The sequence below is a fragment of the Natrix helvetica genome, assembly GCF_964273705.1.
Source record: "Natrix helvetica genome assembly, chromosome: 5".
Lineage (NCBI taxonomy): Eukaryota > Metazoa > Chordata > Lepidosauria > Squamata > Natricidae > Natrix > Natrix helvetica.
Window position 1 is genome coordinate 50005615 of NC_138551.1, and position 22232 is coordinate 50027846.

The 22232-nt window shown below is 38.0% G+C and overlaps 1 protein-coding gene across 3 annotated transcripts in view; it reads left to right on the top strand.

Annotated features, from left to right (window-relative positions):
- The window catches only part of ARMH3 (armadillo like helical domain containing 3), a 148955-nt gene that overhangs the window by 100436 nt on the left and 26287 nt on the right, over positions 1–22232 (top strand). For all 3 annotated transcript variants that reach the window (XM_081956431.1, XM_081956429.1, XM_081956430.1), the window contains one exon: positions 6803–6881. In XM_081956431.1, coding sequence (XP_081812557.1) covers positions 6803–6881 — 79 coding nt within the window. The remainder of the gene's footprint in view (positions 1–6802; positions 6882–22232) is intronic.

A 22232-nucleotide genomic window follows, 5' to 3' on the forward strand; every position in this document is an offset into this window, starting at 1 on the left:
CACAAATACATGAGATTGCACATGCAATGGCAGAAGCACATGGGGGAGGGGAATAGGTAGAATTATAAAATTACAGAGTGGGGGAAAGGCCATTTAGGTTGTTGAGTCCAACTCTATGCAAGAGCATCCAGATAGATAGTTGCTTAGCCATTACTTAATGCACCCAGTGAAGGGGATCTATCATCACTTTAACTAATCACTGTATAGTTGTTCTTATTGCTGGAAAGTTTATTTTTCCTTAAAATTCAATTAGGTTATCTTTCCTTGTACCCTAAATCCATTGTACCTTGTTTTGTATTCTGGAATGAGAAATAATGGGTCTACATGGGGTTGCCTTAGAAGGCTACTCAGAAGTTGCATTTATGCAAACTGTGTGTCAGCCTCTGCTTTGCTGCTCGCTTTCGGCTGCCATTGAAACGGGAAGGGGGGGGGAGATAAATGGTATTTGGGAGGGGAAGCTTGGTTACTGATGGAGGCTGCACTGACACTGTGGTAGCTCACATGCTTATTGCTGAGAACCTCTAGTGCAGGGGTCCCCAATGCTCAGGCCAGTACCGATCTGTGGCCTGTTAGGAGCTGGGCTGCACAGCTGGAAGTGAGTGGCAGGCAAGTGAGCAAAACCAAACACCGCCTCTCCCCAGTGGTTTTTCCCGAAACCAGTCCCTGATGCCAAAAAGGTTGGGAGCAGCTGCTCTAGTGGTATATTTTATTGGAACTATGGAAACTCCTTTGGCTTCCAGTAAGCTTCAGATAGTGATGGTTTAAGGGTATAAAGTATAAAAGCCCCTTTTGACTTGGGATTTGGGTATCTATGGAATTATCACCTACATGTAGATTCATTGCATCTGGTGCATTATTTTCAGGCTGGGATATTTACAGTCCCTTCGTGTGAGATTGTTGGGCACGAGTGTATTTTTTTCCTGTATGTGCTCTGTTCCTGTGGAATATTCTACTACGATATGGATAATGCCCTCTCTTATGGTTAGATGAAGATTTTTATCTAACCATCAGATGAAGATTTTCTTGGGAAACATTATTGAGGCTTTTAGTGTCAATTTTACTTACTGGGCAACCATGGTAGGTTGGATTTTGTGTCTTATTCCTCCTCAATTAGCTTTTCAAAGCTAAACATTCCAAGCTTCTTGAATTAGGGTTTACCTCTCCTCTCCTACTACCGAAGATTGCAACTGCCCATTTAGGAATGAGTGGAATCACTGCAAGGCAAAACTCCCAGCCTTCACAGGAAGCCCAAATGAATACCATAGTCACTGGTATCAAAAGCTGCCCAAAGAACAGATAGGCTGCACTTCCTCTACCCAGGTCATGATAAAATCCAGTTCAGTGACTAATATTATTTCTATCCCAAGATAGGCCTTGTACCCTTATTGAAAATGTGATACATAATCATGGATGATGATGCGTTTATGGCAAACAGATTTGGCATTAACTACCAGGACCTTCAGGCCATTGGTGCCAGCAAACGACCCAATCCCCAGGATGAGGTTGACAGGGCTGGAAGGGGTGACTGTCAGCAAATGGAGGTCTTCTTTCCCCTGGAACAACTACATACATATTTTTTTATTCTAGTTTCTGGACCCTTTTATTTTATTAAAAAATGAAACATCCTTTATTTTTTTAATTCTCATATCTCTGAAATACATTTTAGAATAAAACAAAACATGGTTAAATATTTTCTAGCCTGAATTTTTCCAAGGAAGGTGTTGGAAAGCATGTTGCTTTAAACATGTTTTGTTTAAAGGGCCGCCTTAATGAATATGAAATCTTAAGGGTCAGAGGACACATTGTGCAGCTCTAAAGTAACTGATTATAAAGGGTAGGCAGGAAGATTTAATACCTTAGTTATCAAATACAAGTTATCTTTCTAAAGCTAACACCCTCCCCCTCCCCCGCTCAACACAGCAATTTTCATCCATGCTCAACAGTTTAAAGAAAATACAGTTAGGAATCAAACTGGTACTGTAGTTTACTGAGACTGAAATTAAGAGCAAATGAAAAACGAATTGTCTTATTTTTTTTCTCAAACAATTTAAAAATCTATATGTGTGTGTGTGTGTGTGTGTTTGTGTGTGTTTGCGTGTGTGTGTGTGTTCCAGTGTAATGCTGGAACACCTCAAGCTATATCAACCAAACTTGTACACACATGACTTACTCTGGAGAAAAATAATGTGGGAGTAAAACACCCCTAACACTCCTCAGGGGGGGGGGGTGTTCTGTGAAGATGCAGCCTGTTGTGCCTTTCAATGGCTTCTACTGTACTGCCATAAAATGACTTTTACTGTACAGTACAGTGGAGTTGCCATGGTAATGGCTTCACAGTACTCCACAAGGGGGCTCCCTCTGATAAGTGGGAAAATCCAACCTTAGAAGTTATGTTTGGTCGGGACATTTCCCCGCTATTAATTAATACCCGGGCAACCCCATATCGGCTAGTTATAAAATAAAATTCAAATAGGAAGACACTGTGGGGAGGAGAAGGTGAAAGAAAAGTGAGGGGGGAGGGGAGAAAAGAAAAGAAAAAAAACATTGACTTCCGATTCCCTCTGTTGTAGTAGAATAAACATCGGACCTCAACTTTTTATTTTTCCATAATAATATAAACTAGCCATTTCTATAACAACAAATCAATCTAATCAGCAAAACCCAAAATCAAAGTTTCATTCCCCCCACCACCACCACCAAGCATAAAATCCAAAAGCAGTCTCCATGCAGTAACCAAAGTACTTATATTCTTTTCTTTGATCAAAAGGGTCAATTTAGTCATCTCTGCCAACTCCCTCAGCTTCCGTAGCCATTCATCCATGATGGGAATCGAAATGTCCTTCCATTTTTGCGACAAATTGTCTTCTTTAAAAAAACCTAGAGAGAATGCAAAGTGGTTACAAAAGAGTTTTCTTTTTGTTGGGACTCTTGGAAGTTAAAAGCAATGGGAGCTGCATATTGCTGTAGGGCCACAGTTTGTCCACCTATAGATTACATAGAATTTGTATGAGCATGATCAATAAATGATTTATTACATCTGCTAAGAGGCAAATTAGGATTCAAAAATTATAAATTAGGTCTCTAATTCTGGACAAGATCGTACATTTAAAATAGCATAATGGCATGATTGAGGGACTCCCAGTCTCAATATGTTTTTTTCCCATCTGGTGAAATTAGCTGAAGTGGACACGCTCCAGGTCCAAATTACCGATCAGTTCGACTACCTTGGTTGGTAATTTATATTGAGGAATGAACAAGGAACCCTATTCTCCGTGTCCTCTCAGAAGATCCCAGTAAAAAAAACAAAAACACCTGTTACAGTATTCCCTGACTTGTCAGGTGTGGTAGGCTTCTATTTTTCTGTCTTGTTTTCTGATCTACTGATCCTGTGTTTTTTGTTGGTAATAGTTAGATTGTTGTACACCATCCAGAGACACTCTCTATGAGATGGGCAGCATATAAATTTGATTGATTAATACATTTTCTGGTTTCTGGTTAGTTGCCTTTTTCACAGTCTGGTCTCTAATATCTCCAATATATATGGGATTACGATAGTTTAGCGTGAGATAATGAGATTAGGTATAAGTGACAAAATGCTACATTTTTGCCTTCCTTTCTTGAATGTTTGGTAACCCTTTCCAACTATTCAGACATTGATAGTGCTGTTGTTACCGAAGACTGAAATAACCAAATCTTCCTACCCAACTCTCTCATATTTCAAAAATAACATTTTGCGAACTCTTGAATAAACAGGAAGAGTATGGGGTACAGCAAATGCTCTGTTCTTCAACAAAATAGCTTAGGTGAAATAAGAATGTGTGGCAAGGATAGATTGAAATATTCTCTCAATCAAATGTTATTGTTAATGAAGGAGTTCCTTACCAGCAGTTTATGAATAACAAATATCCCTTCTCCAAATGCTAGCACAGTAGGAAGAAAGATCATGCTTGATGTAGCTTATAAGAAATCAGTAACTTTTATAAGTACCACGCTTCAGAAAAGTTAATTATTTTTCTGCTCCTACACTACATTAGCACTGCATTATGATGCTGGGTTAGGTAAGTGAAATCTTACATCCTCAGTAGGTGGAGGAAAGCAGTATATTTTTGGATTCAGTTGTTCTTCCTACTGTTTCAGGTGGAGAGTTGTTTTAATATATTTTTTAAAAAATTAAGAGGAGAAATAATTTTTTCTTTCTTTCTTTCTTTCTTTCTTTCTTTCTTTCTTTCTTTCTTTCTTTCTTTCTTTCTTTCTTTCTTTCTTTCTTTCTTTCCTCCTCCCTTTCCTCCCTCCCTCCCTTCTTCCTTCCTTCCTTCCTTCCTTCCTTCCTTCCTTCTTTCTTTCTTTCTTTCTTTCTTTCTTTCTTTCTTTCTTTCTTTCTTTCTTTATTTCTTTCTTTCTCCAGAATTCTGAACGTTAACAAAATAATTGAACACTTTCTATTTCAAGTAAAATAAAACAGAAACATAACATTGTAATTAAATAAAAGAGGCAATCAAGATGTGTCCAGTTTTACAAACAATAGAACAAAATTTTGCCACATCAAACCAAACAGAATCATACTAGTCTGACAGAAATAGCTTTATATAAAATGAATCAAGATAGTCGAAGAGATAAGGAAGAGGTCCTTGCCTCCTTATAGAAGTTGCGCTATGGCACAAAATGGCCAATGAATTCAATGGATCTTTCTTTACAATGACACATAAGAAAAATAAGGAAACAAGAAAACCGTGTTCTCATCCTTTCAATAGAATTAAGTGGAGTTTTAATCCAAAATTTATTATCACAAATAAGACTTTATAGTCAGACATTTTTCTTGTTCATTTTCTTGATAAAGAATAATTGAGAGTTACTTTTTCCAGATAAGCAGAATTGTCTGTTTAAAATTGGTTTTGCTTGTCCTTTTTTCTCATTATGGAATATTGAATTGTACTGTGCAACTGTCTGATAAAATGAAATCCTTAAAATTAAAAGTAAATAACTTCTGCAAACGTTCTGTAGAAGCTAAAGAATATAATTAATTTTAAAGGTTCAATTTGGAGGAAGCTTACAGAGAAAATAACTTGAAACAATAGAAAATTGCAATACATTCTGGTGAAGTGTTTGTCAAGTCACATGACCACTAATTGAGAGGGAGGGGGGGTGAAGCTACAAAGATCACTGGTGTACCTTGTTGTGAACAAGTAGTCGTAAACTGATGGTATAAAGAAGATAGAGGAAGATTTTTTTTTTGTTTTAGTCTTGCAAGTGTCTATCAATGTAGCTTTACAATAAAATAGAATTAGCTCATCTTGTTGTGTTTCTTTTCTGGTTTACCTCGTAAACATCAATCTTGCAAGTCTAAAAATGCAAATCTTCTTACCACCACCCAACCCAGTCTCTTTTACAGTCCAATAAAACTAGGGTGGGTCTATTCTGATCCTGTTGCCCCACCCACTATGTTGTGGGCTATGCTGTCTCTTCTTTGACTGTTCTCTTGCCGATGTCTCTTTGCCCACTTTCCCAATACAGTTACAGATAGACAGACAGACAGACAGACAGACAACAAACAAATGGGGTTCTTGCGCAACAAAGGATCTCAAATATGATTTATTTTCTAATCTGCTGGATGTACACATTTCATGTATTGATCCCTTAAGCTAATGATAGAGCATAGACAAATTGAGAGAATAAATCAGACCATTATTAGACTTGAAACTTTAATTCCTTCAGTTTCAAATAAAATAGAAGTATTTATCTGCATATAAAGAACTTACCCTATATCTTTGGGCTTATATTACATAAAATATATTTGCATATTTTCTGAAATATATTTGTTTAGCTGTTAACCTCTTACAAATCAGGAAACCTGTTTATTTTAGAATGTGCTACTTTTTAATTTTTCCCTGTGGGGAAGTTCTTGCACTGTATGAATTTGTGCCCTTATTTTCTCTTATTTTTTTTATCTCTATAGAGATAAGAAGTATTAACACGTTTACCATAAAAACAAATCTTGAAAAAGATAATATTTGTATGGTTTCTATAGCCATAGATCCTGGTTTTCTTTTTAAATACAAGAACTTTATGAAATCTTTTTTGAGCAGTACTCCATTATCCCCATAATCTTAACTTCCTATTGTACATTATCTTAACCTCCCAAATTAGAATAGTATTGCATTGTGTCTAATGTTTAATTGGCAGATTAAAAATTATGGGAACATCTGTATTCAGATTATCCCATCTGCCACGATCCACTCAGTAAGTACATTTCATATAAAGCACAAGATGTATATCACAAATTGGACATGGAGTTCCCTTAGCCTTTAAGTTAAATAACTATGAAGTTGCTGACGTGGCAGTTGGGAAGCTATCTCTAACCATGTATCTCTGTATTTTTTGGCTATGAAAAATAAGGAATGCCTTTTGACTGTTCTTAAATCAAGGATGAAAATGTTTTCTATTGGGTTTTAATTGCTAAGTCGTCATTTTTGGCTGTGAAACAAGAGAAAAATTCTCTGAAATGTAAATATCCCAATAACTGTATATCAGCAAAGAAACAGCGTGTACATGCCCATGCTTATGTAGTTTCTAAATGAACTTCATAGTTTCAGTTCTAGGCAAGTCCAAAAGTGGACCATTTTTAAATATAAAATGAAAAGAAAGCTTGGTGATTCAATTTTGTTCCCATTTTTCTATTTAGAGCCATATATTCTTACAACTGTTCACTTTAAGTTTTCTCTGCTAATATGCTACTGTGGATTACAATATTTCTATTGGCCCTTTATAACCTTCACATATAGCATAACATTCTTCTCCCTTTCAGGGCTATCATCAACCACTTCAATCCAAAGATAGAATCCTATGCTGCTGTTAATCACATCTCACAGCTCTCTGAAGAACAGGTGAGTTGCATACTTCTTTTCTAGTGATACCCCGGTCATTCTTGATTATACACTGTAGTCTGGAAATGACTGTTCCCCCATCTAGGTGAGACAAAATTAGTTTGGTAGCAAAGCATACACTTACCAAACTGTCACTATAGCAAGTTTATAAGCAGGAAATGGAACTTCAGATGCTACACAATTATAATCCTGGAAAGCAGCATGACAAATAAGACTTTCTCAAGAATGATTTAGAATTGCATAAGGGTGGCAATGGAATCAAAATGTTGTCCTTCGTAAGGTATTGGCAAGTACTATTAGAGCAATAGAAGGGATGCTGCTTTATTCTGGTAGACAAAAGTAAGACGTAGTAAATGTAGTGTTTTCATGATTAGTGAATTCACTAAACCCAGGGTCAGCAACCCAAGGCTCTGGAGCCGCATGTAGCTCTTTCATCCCTCTGCCGTGGCTCCCTATCGCCAGTCGGCTCCACAATTATTAGGGCTTTTGGTTAGGACAGGTAGAGGAAAAAGGATGCCGTGCTAGAAGGAGGCTATGGTGGGAGAACTGGACGGCTCTAGAATTGAATGGGGGGGGGGGGCTTCCGGTTAGGACCTTTGTGGCTCTTTGAGTGTTTAAGGTTGCCGACCCCTGCACTGAACCTTAAATATCTATTTAAGATATGTATAAGTACATCTCTGACTGGAAATATTTTTCCATAAGAGTAACTGGGATTACTGTTTTTTTTTTCATAATTTGGCCTAGTTTCTCCCTGCCCAATGCAAGAAAGTAAAAGAAGTTGAGAGAAGAAAAAATGGGCAATTGTGTTGAAATACCATCTGCAAAAAAGTAATGGGGTTTTGTGTATTGCAGACTAAGGCAGCTACTTGTCATAGGCTAGCTCCACTTTTTTCTACTGTAATTGATGATTGAGATGTTCTACCATAGGGGTGTCAAACTAGCAGCCCGCGGGCCACGCCCACCCGGCCTCTGCAAAGGCAAAAAAGTCACGATACATCACGGTATGGCATGTGATGAGATTATGTTTGACACCCATGTCCTACAAGAAGTGACTAAAGTAAAAGACAACTGATGGCACATCCTCATTCCTGATGGTTCAATTTATGGAGTTGCAGTTCAGAACAAATAAAGAGGGAGGCTTTTTCTGGAGCCAAATTTTACTCCTGGTGGCTCTGTGGAAAAGTACACATAGAGGTTTTTCGTAACAAGATGAACATGATTTCTCATTGTCACGTTCTGGATCTCCCCCCCCCCCCCAACTTTAAAGGTTAGCCCAGCATACTTTTTTCATGAAAATTTAACATATTTAATTTGCCAACTCTGGCAAATTGTGCTGGTCCTACTACTGTTTTCAATGATGTTGTGTTTTACAGAACCTCGAAACTGTTAACTCATGCTTAGAGAAGCTTTTTTATAAAAAAAAATCCTTTAATTATTTATAGTATTTAAAAATGGCTGGGAGGAAGGGTGGCAAAGACTGAACGTGGGAGGTTTCCTTACCATTATTTGCTTTAGACACCTAGTTGTAAGAAAGAGCAGCGGCAGCTTCTCTCTGTCACTACACTACAGCATTCATCTGCAGTAGTTCAGGGAGGTCAGGCTGAATTCTTTCTTCGCCATATGCCTGTGCTTTAAATAAAACCATCAGCAGCAGTAGCAGCAGCAGCAGGTGGCAGGTAATGAAATCAGCTTTGATACATAGAACAGTTTGAGGAGAGATTATTAGGAAGCAGAGAAACAGTTTGGCTTCCTATTTCAAAGAGAAGTATTATCCTAAATTGGCAGAAATGCTTAAAGAAGTTTTAAAAAATCCATAAAACAATAACCAAGGAAGAGAGGAATTAAGCTAAAGAAATGTTAAGTGGTAGCCAGCTTTGGTTTTGCAAATTAAAGCTTTGGCTTAGGTGCCAAATTTTAACCAAATATAGAAATGTCTACTTTTTTTAATGTTACTTTCCATTTCATGTTGTGTGTAATTTGATTCCTAACTTGGAACATGTTTGTTTTAAAATACCTTTTTAAAAATTAGCAAGTAGACAGTTACAGAATAAACTAGACATCCTGTGACCCATTGGGCCATCCTTTCACAAACCCTTATCTAAACAGAAACGGAATGACCACAGACAAGCAAAAAGAAATAGTGGAAGCAGGGAACAACTTCCATTTTTGTGCTTATAGGTAGACTATGTGAATAGTTTGTAATTTATGTTCCTGCACCAATTCTAACAAAATAGTTAATTGTGATGAAGTCAAGCACCACTTATATGAGGTGTGAATTCTCTTTAACTTGTTTCATACAAGTTTTAGCATAGCTGGCTGGGCAATTTGGAAACAAATTAATAATAATACTGTAAACCATCAAAGAGAAAGTGTCACTTGGTGCTTGATAGAGCATCTAATTAAGAAGGAGGGGCAGGCATAGAGAAATCATATTTCAGAGAAAGAACTTGGCATTGCCATGCAGTTGTTGAAAAACCCTGCTTCTATATTCAGTATAGAAAAAAAAATAGAAATTCTGATCTGCCTTTGTGGATCAAACTCCTCCAGGATTTTCCTATTTTGTGTTATAAAATCTATCAAAAACTGACCTTCAATTGGACATTAAAACTTCTTAGTTGGAGTCAGTGTATCAAGTTTATCAGTTAGAAGATAACCTGTAGAATTTTGTTATAATAAGATTCTGAAGCCTTGTATCTGAGTTATTCTTTGTTTTATTCTTCTTATTCTCCTTCGGCATTCTGTTTGTTAGTTATAAAACCAAAATGTTACAAGGAACTTGCTTGTTTCTAAATGAACTTTGACCTTGAGGTTTAAAGGGAAAGAAATAAAAGTCAACTTCAACACTTCTGTGTTGTGCTGTGAGAACCCTTACATTTATCACTGATCTGTCTTACTTCCTGCAAGTGAAATCTACATCTATTTATTTATTTGTTTACAGTTATTTGCATGCTCTCTATTCAGTTAGTCCTAGGTAATTATAATTGCAGTTCTATTTGATTTTCCACAGATGTGCCATTGTGGGAACAGTTGATAAGAAAACTTATGTAAATAATTGAATTATTAACCATCGAGCCTTTAAGTGATTCCTTCATATTCCACTGAAATTGTCTAATTTTTCTAGCTAGGGAACTTGTTCAAAATTTTATTCAGGTTTCTGAACTTCATATTAAGAATTGCTTGCAATTATCTCTACTATGTCCACAGTGCAGACTTTTTCAGTTACATAATATATGGGTCATTGTGTATCTTTGGTTGCGTCTTCTCTCCTTTTGCATTCTGGCAGAGTGCTCATGGCAGGGTAAATTGAATTTGATTCTAAGAATGACTTGGTGAGTTTGTTGATATTTTCTCAGAGGATGGTGAAATAATGTAATTTTATAATAGCAGAACATTAAATGCTGAACAGCCTTTAAATATGCATACAGACCATATTTGTCCATATCCATTTTTACAGCAGTACAACTAAAGTAACTGAAGGTAAAGTAACTGAAAGATGCCCAGGAGTGGTTAATTTTGCATCATAACATTTTTCTTTTCCAGGCTAATTAATTTTTAATTTCTTCTGATACGATTATAGATCTGGTGTGTTTCTTTAATAGTCACTGTTTATTGTTATGTTGTGAGAGTTCTATTACTCTCAGTAGTCTGTCTTTTGTATGTAGCACTAGCACTTTTTTTTAACCTTTTATCCATTTGCTTTCATCCTTTTATTTCAAACATTTCCCCCCCCCAAAAAAAAACCCTTTCCAAAACTCTGTTTGCAAAACTGCTCTTGTACTCAGGTTCTCCACTATTCTATACTGAGCTAGGAATGTACAAAGGTCCCTGACAGAAATAGGTAAATATGAAACAATTGTTCTAAGTACCTCTTGGATGGTTTAAGCAGAAATTAGCATGGCTATATAAACCAATTGTATTTTGATTGAGTCTTCATGCACAATACGTATGTAGGTATGTCTCTTTATAAAATATGTATTGACTCCATTAATAAATTGCATTATTCAGACATATTCAATACACAGAAGCAGATGCAGGAAGTAAGTTGGCACTCATCATTAACTTCATCCTGTCCTTACACCTATCAAAATGTCATAAGTGTCTGACGTTCATGATGTATGAAGACATTATTAGAATCCTAACCTTTGTCATCAGGGTTTAAATACCAGACTAACTGATTGTGTTGGATTGCTGAAGTAGCAGTTTTGCATATATATTTATTTATAGTATGCCTAGTGCTCATTTACAGTTGTGGTAGCACATTCAAATTCCATAATATATTTTGATTGCTTTGGAGCATACTCATGACAGCGCTAATTGTATCCAGGAAATATACTTCCTGAACAGGAGAGGGAGAGTTAAGCCTCAGAGTAATTGCTTTAGTGCATTTTAGTGATTTCCATTAAATTTAATGTGCCAAATGCATTAAAACAAATGTCAGTGGAACAGAATGAAATGGCAAAGGAACCATTTCTGAGCTAAGATTGTTTATGGTGTACCAGGAGGAATTTCATTTTTATTTGCTAGGAAGAAGTGATCCCAATCATGCCACTCTTCTCTTATTTGTTTCAGCTGTGTATTAACTACATAAAACATTGTAGCTATTTATGGTAACCTATTCTTTAAATTTATCAGGGTGATTTGCATATATCAAAGAGAAAATGATAGGACTTAATTATGCCAATTAGAAAGCATATACAAGCTTTTTAATCCCGTCTTTAAAATTTACCCAATGTAGCCAACTTCCTTCCTTTTCCTCTTGCCTCACAACAAGCACCCTGTGAAGTGAATTTGGTTGAGAGAGAGTAGTTGGCCAGTATCACCCAGCCAGCTTTCACTGTTAAAACAGGATTCAAAGACTCCTGATTCCTGGCTTAATCACTAGGTGAAACTGGCTCTCTTAGTGTAGTAGCAATGTTAGTGTAATAATTGTTTTTTTTAAAGTACTGATAATCAGAGAAGTAGAGTATAGATCCAAGTACTAGCTACTTCTACATTTCCCTTGCTAAATATTCTTACTTTAATATTTATACCTAAATAAATAATGTTATAACTTCTAAGGGAAGATCCAGCACCAATAAAATTGCTACTGCCAAAATAGAAAGTTAAGAATTCCTTAGCAGTTTTTAAATAAAAGAAGTACCGGGTTGTGGGCCAATGATTCCCACACACCAAGTTGAGTTGTTATTGTTTTTTGAGATGTTTAATGAATGCTCATTAAATAAATCCTAATAATCTCCTAAAGTTCATTTCTTCGTAAGAAATTATCTTTCCATATATAATGAGTTAATATTGTGGAATTTGTGGTATATATTGAGACTGTTATAACTAAAAAAAACCAGAATATTCTCAAGTTCAAAAGCATGCTATTGGTCAACCTTGCCATTAAATGTCTTCTACATTGAGCTATTGTGTCTCTGTGGATTAGTGAAATAAGATCAAAATAGTCTGCATTTAAGAGAGATTAATTTACAATTTATTAGATTTAAGATTAAAACTTTTAATTATCTGCCTTTTCAGTGTATTTTTTTCTCTTTCTCTTTTCCCTGAAGTTAAGGCAACAGTCGATACCAGATGCTTCCAAGCTCCAAGCTTGAAGATATTATATGCGGACTATTTTCTTCATTACCGAGACTTAAATACATTGTGATTATGATTTTTTTCAGTACATTTGGGACATTTCAATAGAGACTGGCTCTTATTGCTTTGTCCTAGATTATTCAGCCTGCGTGGGTGACAATATTTTTCTGACGTGTTAAACTAGGGCAACTGTTATTTTTCCCCCTGTTCTCTGTAAAATGGTAGCAAATCCATCAACGTGTCATCTACTTGTCTTTCAAAAAGATGCACTGTCTAGTAAAATTGCATGAAAGCTAAACTATTATAAGTGCTGTCTTTGTGGTTAGTTTCCCTCTGATTTTCCAATGGTGAAATGTAAGGTGTCATCAGCAAAGCCTAACAGGCCTAGGAGAGAGAAGAAGGAGAGACCTTTTTGATGGGCTCCCTTTTCCATGAAGTTTTCATTTCAAGACCTATAACCAGAGGTGGGTTCCTCCCAGTACAGTACGATATGCCAGAAGAGGTAGTGAAAATCTGGCGTACTGGATAGGACTGGTAGTAATGGTGGCTTTGCCATGCCCCCAAACCTGATCTCCCGTCAGAAGCTTCGTCAAAAGTTTTTTTTAAAGGTTTTTTTCCCTGCTGGTTCAGGAAAGTGGAAAACAGCTTTAAAAAGTAAGAGAGAGAAAGAGGGGGAGGGAGGGAGGGAGGAAGGAAGGGAAGGGAGAAAGAAAGCGAAAGAAAAAGAAAGAAACTTAACTTTTCAGACGGGAGATTCAGCAAAGGAGAAAAACAAATGCTCTCACTTTAAATTGGAACTAAGCATGCCTGCCTGTGGAATTCTGGGAGTTGAAGTCCACAAATCTTAAAGCTGCAAACTTGAAGTCCTGCTTTAACTTGAAAAGCTGCTCGGAAGGAGGTTTGCAAAGTGACATTCAGCAGTTATTTGTGGGGGGGAAGTTGCTTCCCACAGAGGGAAGGGAGAAAGAAGGAAGGAGGGAAGGAAGGAAGGAAAGAAAGAAAGAAAGCACAGCAATTTAGGGCTAGAAGGCTACTCAGAGATCATCTAGTCCAACCCCCTGCTGCAGCAGGAAACCTTACATTGTCTGGATTATTTTGGTGCCTCTAACAGAGAGGAAAATTGCCAGAAAGGAGAAAGAGTTTACGAGGACAAGACTGCCATGCAGAGGAAGGCAGAGATAGTCCTTGACTTATGACTACAATTGAGCCCAAAATTTTGGTTGCTAAGCAAGAGCATTATTAAGTGAGCTTCACCACATTTTACCCAATCCATGACATCTCCTGGTGAGTGACATCAAGTTGGCCATGCCCACCCAGTTACATGACCGCCAAGCCACTCCCATAAAATAGCCCACACCCACAGAATAGTTAGTAAAAAGTTTTGAAACTCACCTCTGCCTATAACAATTATCACTGGCAAGTTCAGCAGGTTGAATACACTATAAAACCTTTTGCATTTAGCAAACAAGGTGTAATCATTCTATACTGAAAAGGGAAGATTTAAGTTTCTATTAGAAATAAGAGTCCAGAAATAACATGTTGAAGTGGGCATTTTAGTTCACTTTTTCTCCTATGCCTTCAAGTCAGCATTGACTCCTGGTGACATGTACCTGCGGTTTTCTTGGCAAGATTTCAGAAGTGCTTTCTACTGCCTGCTGCCTAGGGTTGAGAAAGAGTGACTAACCCAAGGTCATCAAGTTGGCTTTGTGCCAAAGAACTCCTGGTCTCCTGGTTTCTAGCCTGGAACTTTAAACCACAACTTAAAGTGGCTTGCTACTTTGGTCCACTATTTGATAGAAATAAACTTATTGTAGAGCAGTACCTTGGCAACTTGAAGATGTGTGGACTTCAACTCCCACAATTCCCCAACCAGTTGACGTCCAGACATCTTCCAAGTTGCCAAGGTTGGGAAACACTGCTGTAGAGGATATGAGCAGACAAAGCTTTCTGGCAATTATTAGAAGCTCTTACTTTAGTTCTCAGAAGCATTAGTTATGTGCCCAATAATAATTAAAAGCCCCAGTCTTGAATCTTGTAATACAGTGCTGTTCTCTAAGTGAAATAGCTGGGAATTAAAGTTAATGGTAAAGAATCAGTTATATTGTTAAAAAATTGGCTTGGTTAATTATTTTTATCCTTGGGCTAATAAAACTGAAGTTCAGAATCCTTTCTTGCTTGTGAACATTAATCATAATCTGTTTTATGTGAATGCCAAATAAATGAATAAGTAAGTATTGTGCTTTGAAGCATCTATTTTTTTAAAAAAATTGGTGGCTGTTTTCTTTTTAACTACATACTTTGAGAACTATACTCTTGAAAACAGCTTAAATTTGCAAATTTTGGATTTGCAAAGTATGATTTTTCAAAGTTATGAAGGATTATTAGATCTAATTATGTATGTATTATTTGTTTTTATTTGTGTTTGAGTATATAAATCCGGATGGGCTATGGTAATTCATTAAAATGAGCAAAAAGCTTTTCTGTTTCCATTAATAGTCAGTCCTTTATTATGGTCAGTCACAAAATTAAAACTTACAAAGTAAAAGGTAAAATAACAATAATTAAGTAACCAATATAATTGGTTACAGTGAGTTTGACAGACAATAAAACAAAAATGTGGCCATCTTCAGAATAATAGGAGCATCCTTAAAGCACCTGGATAGTGAATATAGCATCTGGAACTAATTTCTTCCCTTCTAGAGTTGTAGTTCCAGAATCATTCTATCCCTGGGCTAGAAGGCAGAATAAAGATTCATCAGTTTCTCTACAAAGTACCTCCACTATCAATTTCCTGTATTTCTCAGATCCGTACTTATAGGGCTTAATGGGACAAAATTTGCTGTAAACCTAATTTGATGATGTTAAGAAACTGATGTCACTAAAGGGCCATAGCAGTTGGAATAAAAAACAAGAACCATATGAACCTGTGCGCCAAAACAAGCTTATTAAAAACATTCCTGTTTGAGAAATTCCCAATAACTTGCTTTTATTATAGTTTAGTTACAGACAACATAACATTGCTGGATGCATATATATTCAGCATCTGTAATTCAACATACATTTAATGGTGTTATCGTAAACAGCTGTAATTTCATGCAGAGCACTTCTATGTTGTACATACTGGATCTTATCATTAATTGGTTCATTTAATTATTGAACTACAAATCTTTTGACTGCTTGAACTTTCCATTGTATACTGTGAGTGACAGCTGATTATGACGCTAGTCAGATTGTTTTTCCAAAAAGCAAAATTGCAGACCTTATGTTCTACAGATGTTGCTAAACTACACTTACCAGTTATTCCTACTAGTATAGTTAATGGAAAGGAACCAATATTAGGAGCTGTAATTCAACAAGATCTGGAAATCCCACTTCCATCTCTGCCTTTGTCTTCACTTTTTCCAATCCATACATGAGATACTAGTGTAAAGTGGTATAGAGGAGACAATCTGATATTTCTTTCCTGAAAATGAAAAAAAAAAACCATTAAAAAATGGTCTGTCACAATTGCTATACTTATATGTATGTTAAGCAAAATCGTTTATGAAAATGATAGATGTAGGAGTAATAATTTTATTTACTGTGTCCTTATAACTAAGGACAACCATAGTTAAATCAAACATTATATACAACATAAGTATCTGCAATAAAACCATAAAATAATCCATGATTTAAAAATTATATAGATCATTCTGCCTTTTTTGGATCCACAAATATCAGATATGGAAATATGCTTTCTGCAGGTGGGATCTTCTGTGAAGTTGATTGCTCTCTCTTTCCCCTCTACCTGCATGCTATACCATTTGCTATGTAGGAGGTGAAGTTAGCTTGTCCCCTCCTTATTTGTGATCCTATAAATGAACTATTGCACAACAGAGTATCTTTATTTGATAGATCTACGAAGTTTTTACCCGTGATGTTTTTTCTCCCCCACCCAATCACCATTGCAACAAATTTGGAGAAGAATATTAGGACAGCTCAAAAAAATGTGTTCACTTTTTGCTTTGTCTCTCATGTAGAAACCATCAGTATTGTCTTTATAAGCAGCTCTTCCTTTGGCTTGTTAGAGGCTTTCAGCTGCCTTATGCTACTGCTGCATGCCAATAAAACAAAACAATAAGGACATCCTCAAGTTTGACTCTTGATGATTGGCAGCATCCACGCTGTTTTCTTGGCAGCATTAGGGAAGTAATTCATCACTGCCATCTTTCAGGATTTTTTAAAAAACATTCTAGCATAGATAACAAATGTGGAATTCCCAGCTGGCCCTATAATCCAAGGTCCAACTACGGTCAATCTTGCTTCGTTTCCAAGATCAAGACAAGGTTGGCTAAATGCTGCTTATTGCTTGAGGCTATACACTAGTGCCCTATTTCTTTATTTGACAATCGATTACTAAAAGACAACAATTTGACCAACTCTTGGTCGTACACCTGGCAAACCAACTACAGAATATCTAAATAATTTAAATCAAAATTTTATTCAGTATAACTGTAAAAGAAAATAATAATAGATATGTGTAGGGCAAGGCAGAAAGCCCAAAGCTCACTGAGCTAACATGATCTCAAGGACCTTCCTGAATGCAAGAAAGGTAGAGACCATTTGCACCCTTCAGAAGAAGCAAGTTGCATAATGTGGGGTCTGCTACTGAGAAACCCTTGCTGGTATGAACTAGACCCTTGACCTCCTGCAGAGGAATCTGGAGCTATTCTTTCTCAAGAAACTACTGGAGCAAATCACTGTTAGCTGATTTGATGCGGTGTAGGTTGCTCTGTAATCAGTAAAAATTAACAGACAGCTCAGATAACTGTACATGAATGAATAGCTCATTAAGACTGAGCATGCTGTACAGTATATCTGATTGTACTTGCCTGACTTCTGTTTGAGGAGTGGGAGCTAAATGCATACATTGAGCGAGGGGTCTTCGTTGAGCGAGGGGTCTCTCCTGGCCGCCTTGAAAGAGGCGGTGGTGAGACCCTTGCTCAAGAAGCCTTCCCTGGACCCTTTGGAGCTGGCCAATTATCGTCCTGTCTCCAACCTTCCCTTTTTGGCGAAGGTTGTAGAGAGTGTGGTGGCCTACCAGTTTCCACGTCATATGGAGGAAAATGATTATCTAGACCCGCGCCAGTCCGGCTTCCGCCCCGGTCACAGCACGGAGACGGCCTTGGTCGCGTTGGTGGATGATCTCTGGAGGGCCAGAGATAGAGGTTGTTCCTCTATCCTGGTCCTATTAGACCTCTCGGCGGCTTTTGATACCATCGACCATGGTATCCTGCTGCGCCGGCTGGAGGGGTTGGGGGTCCGGGGCACCGTTTTGCGGTGGTTCGGCTCCTACCTTTCTGGCCGGACGCAGCGTGTGTTGGCAGGAGAAGAGAGGTCGACCCTACGCCCCCTTACTTGTGGGGTGCCACAGGGGTCGGTCCTCTCGCCACTCCTGTTCAACACATATATGAAGCCGCTGGGTGAGATCATCCGTGGTTTCGGGGTGGGATACCACCTGTACGCTGATGATACTCAGCTGTACTTTTCCACCCCGAACCACCCCAACGAGGCCATCGAAGTGATGTCCCGGTGTGTGGAAGCCGTACGGATCTGGATGGATGACAACCGACTCAGGCTCAACCCCTCCAAGACGGAGTGGCTGTGGGTACCAGCTCCCCGGTTCAGCCAATTAACTCCATCATTGGCCATTGGGGGCATTCAACTTGCCCCCGTGGAGTGGGCGCGCAATTTGGGCGTCCTCCTGGATGCCCGGCTGTCCATGGATGACCATGTGACAGCCGTGGCAAGGGGGGCGTTCCACCAGGTTCGCTTGGTGCGCCAATTGCGCCCCCTACTGGACCGGGACGCCTTACGCACAGACTCATGCGCTGGTGACGTCTCGCTTGGACTACTGTAACGCTCTCTACATGGGGCTTCCCTTGAAATGCACCCGGAGGCTACAGTTGGTCCAGAACGCAGCCGCGCGGGTAATTATGGGGAGTACTAGGTACTCCCATGTGACACCGTTCCTGCGCGAGCTGCACTGGCTTCCTGTGGTCTATCGGGTGCGTTTCAAGGTTTTGATAACAATCTTTAAAGCGCTCCATGGCTCAGGACCTAGTTACTTGCGGGATCGTATTCTGCCCCATACATCCCTGCGACCAATCCGCTCGGACAGAGAGGGCCTCCTCCAGGTGCCGTCCACTAGACAGTGTCGGGGGGCGGTGCCTAGGAGTAGAGCCTTCTCTGTGGCGGGCCCAGCCCTGTGGAATGACCTCCCTCCAGATATTAGGAATACCTCTGACCTCCGCTCCTTTCGTATTAAGCTTAAGACCCACCTATTCCAAGTAGCTGACCTGGCTCAACTTTGATCTAACCATATCGCTCCTGACGGGTTTTTAATTGGGTATTTTAATTATATTTAATTATTTAGGGGTTTTTTAATCACTGTATTCTAATTGTTTTTTATTCATCAGCCGACCTCCTCCTTGTGTATGTCTCGGTATATGTCTCTGTTATATGTTTGTTTTGTCCACATATTTATTTCATATGTTTCATTGTACGCCGCCCCGAGTCCTTCGGGAGAGGGTGCGGCTAAGAAATAAATATTTATTATTATTATTATTTATTATACATTGAAATATTGTATTATGTGCTAACCTTATACGTACATCACTGTACATATATATCATCTTTCATTGCTCCAGGTACATTTTAACAGAGACTTTTTGCTTCTGAGTTGAATTTATGTAGAGGAAATTAATAATGGAAATTGAACAAACGTCACTGTCACATAATGGATCATATCTAATTTCCCAGTGTGTGAAAAGTAGCCTTTTCTCATTGCCTTTCCATTAACTCTGTTCACACACTGCCAGGTCAGATCCACCTTTCCATTTATTAATCAGTTCTGAATCATTGGCCATCTCTCTAAGATTTTTTTTTAAATGAATGGCTTCTCATATAAATGCTGAAATTCTGTACAGGCATACCTTGGAGATATTGAAGGCTTGGTTCCAGATCATTGCAATAAAGCAAATATCACAATAAAGTGAGTCATAAGGATTTTTGGGTTTCCCAGTGCATATACAAATTACATTTATGCTATCCTATAGCCTAGTAAGTGTGCAATAGTATTATGTCTTTATTAAAGGTCTTAAACCTTTAATAAAGGTTAACAATAAAGTATTTTTAACCTTTATTAAAAATACTTTATTGCTAAAATTGCTAATCATCTTAATAATAATGAAAAAGGTTTGATATATTGCAAGAATTGCCAAAATGTGACCCTGAGATACAAAGTGGCAAATGTGGCTGGATAAATCATTCTCTGTGCAATGGGGAGCAGTTTTTATAGAATAGAATAGAATAGAATAGAATAGAATAGAATAGAATAGAATAGAATAACAGAGTCGGAAGTGACATTGGAGGTCTTCTAGTCTAACCCCCTGCCTAGACATGAAACCCTATACCAATTCAGACAAATAGCTATCTAACATCTTCTTAAACATCCAGTGTTGGAGCATTCACAACTTCTGGAGGCAAGTTGTTCCATTGATTAATTGTTCTAACTGTCAGGAAATTTCTCCTCTGTTCTAATTTGCTTCTCTCCTTGGTTATTTCCAACCATTGCTTCTTGTTCTACCCTCAGGTGCTTTGGAGAATAGTTTGACTCCCTCTTCTTTGTGGCACCCCTGAGATATTGGTACACTGCTATCATGTCTCCCCTGGTCCTTCTTTTCATTAAAGTAGACATACCCTGCAACAGAACCTGCAACTGTTCTTCATATGTTTTAGCCTCCAGTGCCCTAACCATCTTTGTTGCTCTTCTCTGCACTCTTTCTAGAGTCTCCACATCTTTTCTACATCGTGATGACGAAAACTGAATGCATTCCAAGTGTGACCTTACCAAGGCATTATAAAGTGGTATTAACACTTCATGTGATCTTGATTCTGTCCCTCTGTTGATGCAGCCTAGAACTGTATTGGCTTTTTTGGCAGCTGCTGCACACTGCTGGCTCATATTTAAATGGTTGTCCACTAGGATTCCAAGATCCTTTTTACAGTTACTACTGTTGAGCAAGGTACCATCAATACTGTACCTGTTCATTTTGTTTTTCTTGCCTAAATGTAGAATCTTACTTTTTTCACCATTGAATTTCATTTTGTTAGATAGTGCCCAATGTTCAAGTTTGTCAAGATCCTTCTGTGTCTTAAGCTATCTTCTGGAGTGTTGGCTATTCCTGTCAGTTTGGTGTCATCTGCAAATTTGATGAGTTCCCCATTTATCCCCTCAACCAAATCATTGATGAAGATGTTGAAGAGTACTGGGCCTAAAACAGAGCCTTGGGGTACTCCATTGCATACTTCCGTCTGTGTAAATGCAGTTCCATTGAGGACTACATGTTGAGTGCGGTTGATCAGCCAGTTACAAATCCCTCTGGTGGTGATGCTGTCTAACCCACATTTTTCTACTTTAACTAGTAGTAGGTTACGGCCTACTGAAGTCCAAGTAAAGTATATCGACAGTATTCTTCTGGTCCATTAATTTTGTCACTTTGTCAAAAAATGCAATAAGATTAGGCTGGCATGATCTCTTTTTGACAAACCCATGTTGGCTTTTGGTTATTACTTTGTTTACTTCTAGGTGTCCGCTGATTCGTTGCTTGATTATCTTTTCCAGAATCTTTCCTGGTATTGAGGTCAGGCTGATAGGTCTGTAGTTTCCACCTTTTTTGAAGATGGAAACCACATCAGCTCTTTTCCAGTCCTCTGGCAGTTCCCTGGTGCTCCAGGATCTCTGAAAGATATAGTTCAGTGGTTCTGAGATCTTGCTAACCAGCATCTATCAATAGAACATCTCTCCAGTTTTTGACCACAGGCATTCTCTGGAGACTGATTTATTGAAAGCTGTTTTAAAATCAGTAAAATTCACATACAAAGTTTCCCTGGATAGAGGGGAATATACCGTGTATATATTTCTCTTTCAGATGTTGTAGGGCCAAGCACTGCTCCATGGTTGACTTCCCCATCCTGAACTCAGTGTGATCTTCCACAAGAATGGTCTCTTCCAACCACTTCATTTATTTCAATAAAGATATCTGGTATAGAGTTTTCTGATAATGCTTAGTAGGCTAACTGAATGATAATTGGATGGACCCAATGTCTTCGACTTTTAAATATAAGGACAATAATAGAGATATTCTATTCAGGGACATTTTTAATGTAGAAGTTACAGCTTTAAACTGAATCCCTAGATTCATGCCCATCAGTCAATGCTTAGTTCAATCAGGCCCACAGGGATGATGTCTCTCCCAGGGGGTTTGCTCTTTTTCATTTGTGTGGCTAGTTTGAGGATTTTAGTTGGAGTGATAGGAGGAAGCTAATATTTTAGCTTCTCCTGAACCTTTTGGTGGTTATAGGGTTACAACTTTAAGAAGATTATAAAATGATCCCATGTGGAAACTGTAATTGGATCCCCTAATTTAGGGCTAGTTTCACTCATATGGTCAGAGATGATATGCCAAAATATCCTAGATATTCGTGACCTGAATCATTTTTCCCCAGAAAGCTTTCTGCACATCTCTTTTTTTCCATAGAGTTTTATATACCCTTTTTTTTTGCTTCTGAGGAGGTTTCGGCCTTTAGTCTTATATAATTAAAAATATTCAGCTAAGAAGTTCTTAGTTTTTATATATTCCTTATCAGACCGGGCTGGGACTTTCTTTCTTTCTTGTTTAGTTTTACTGACTAGTAGATAACAGAATAACAAAGTTGGAAGGTCTTCTAGTC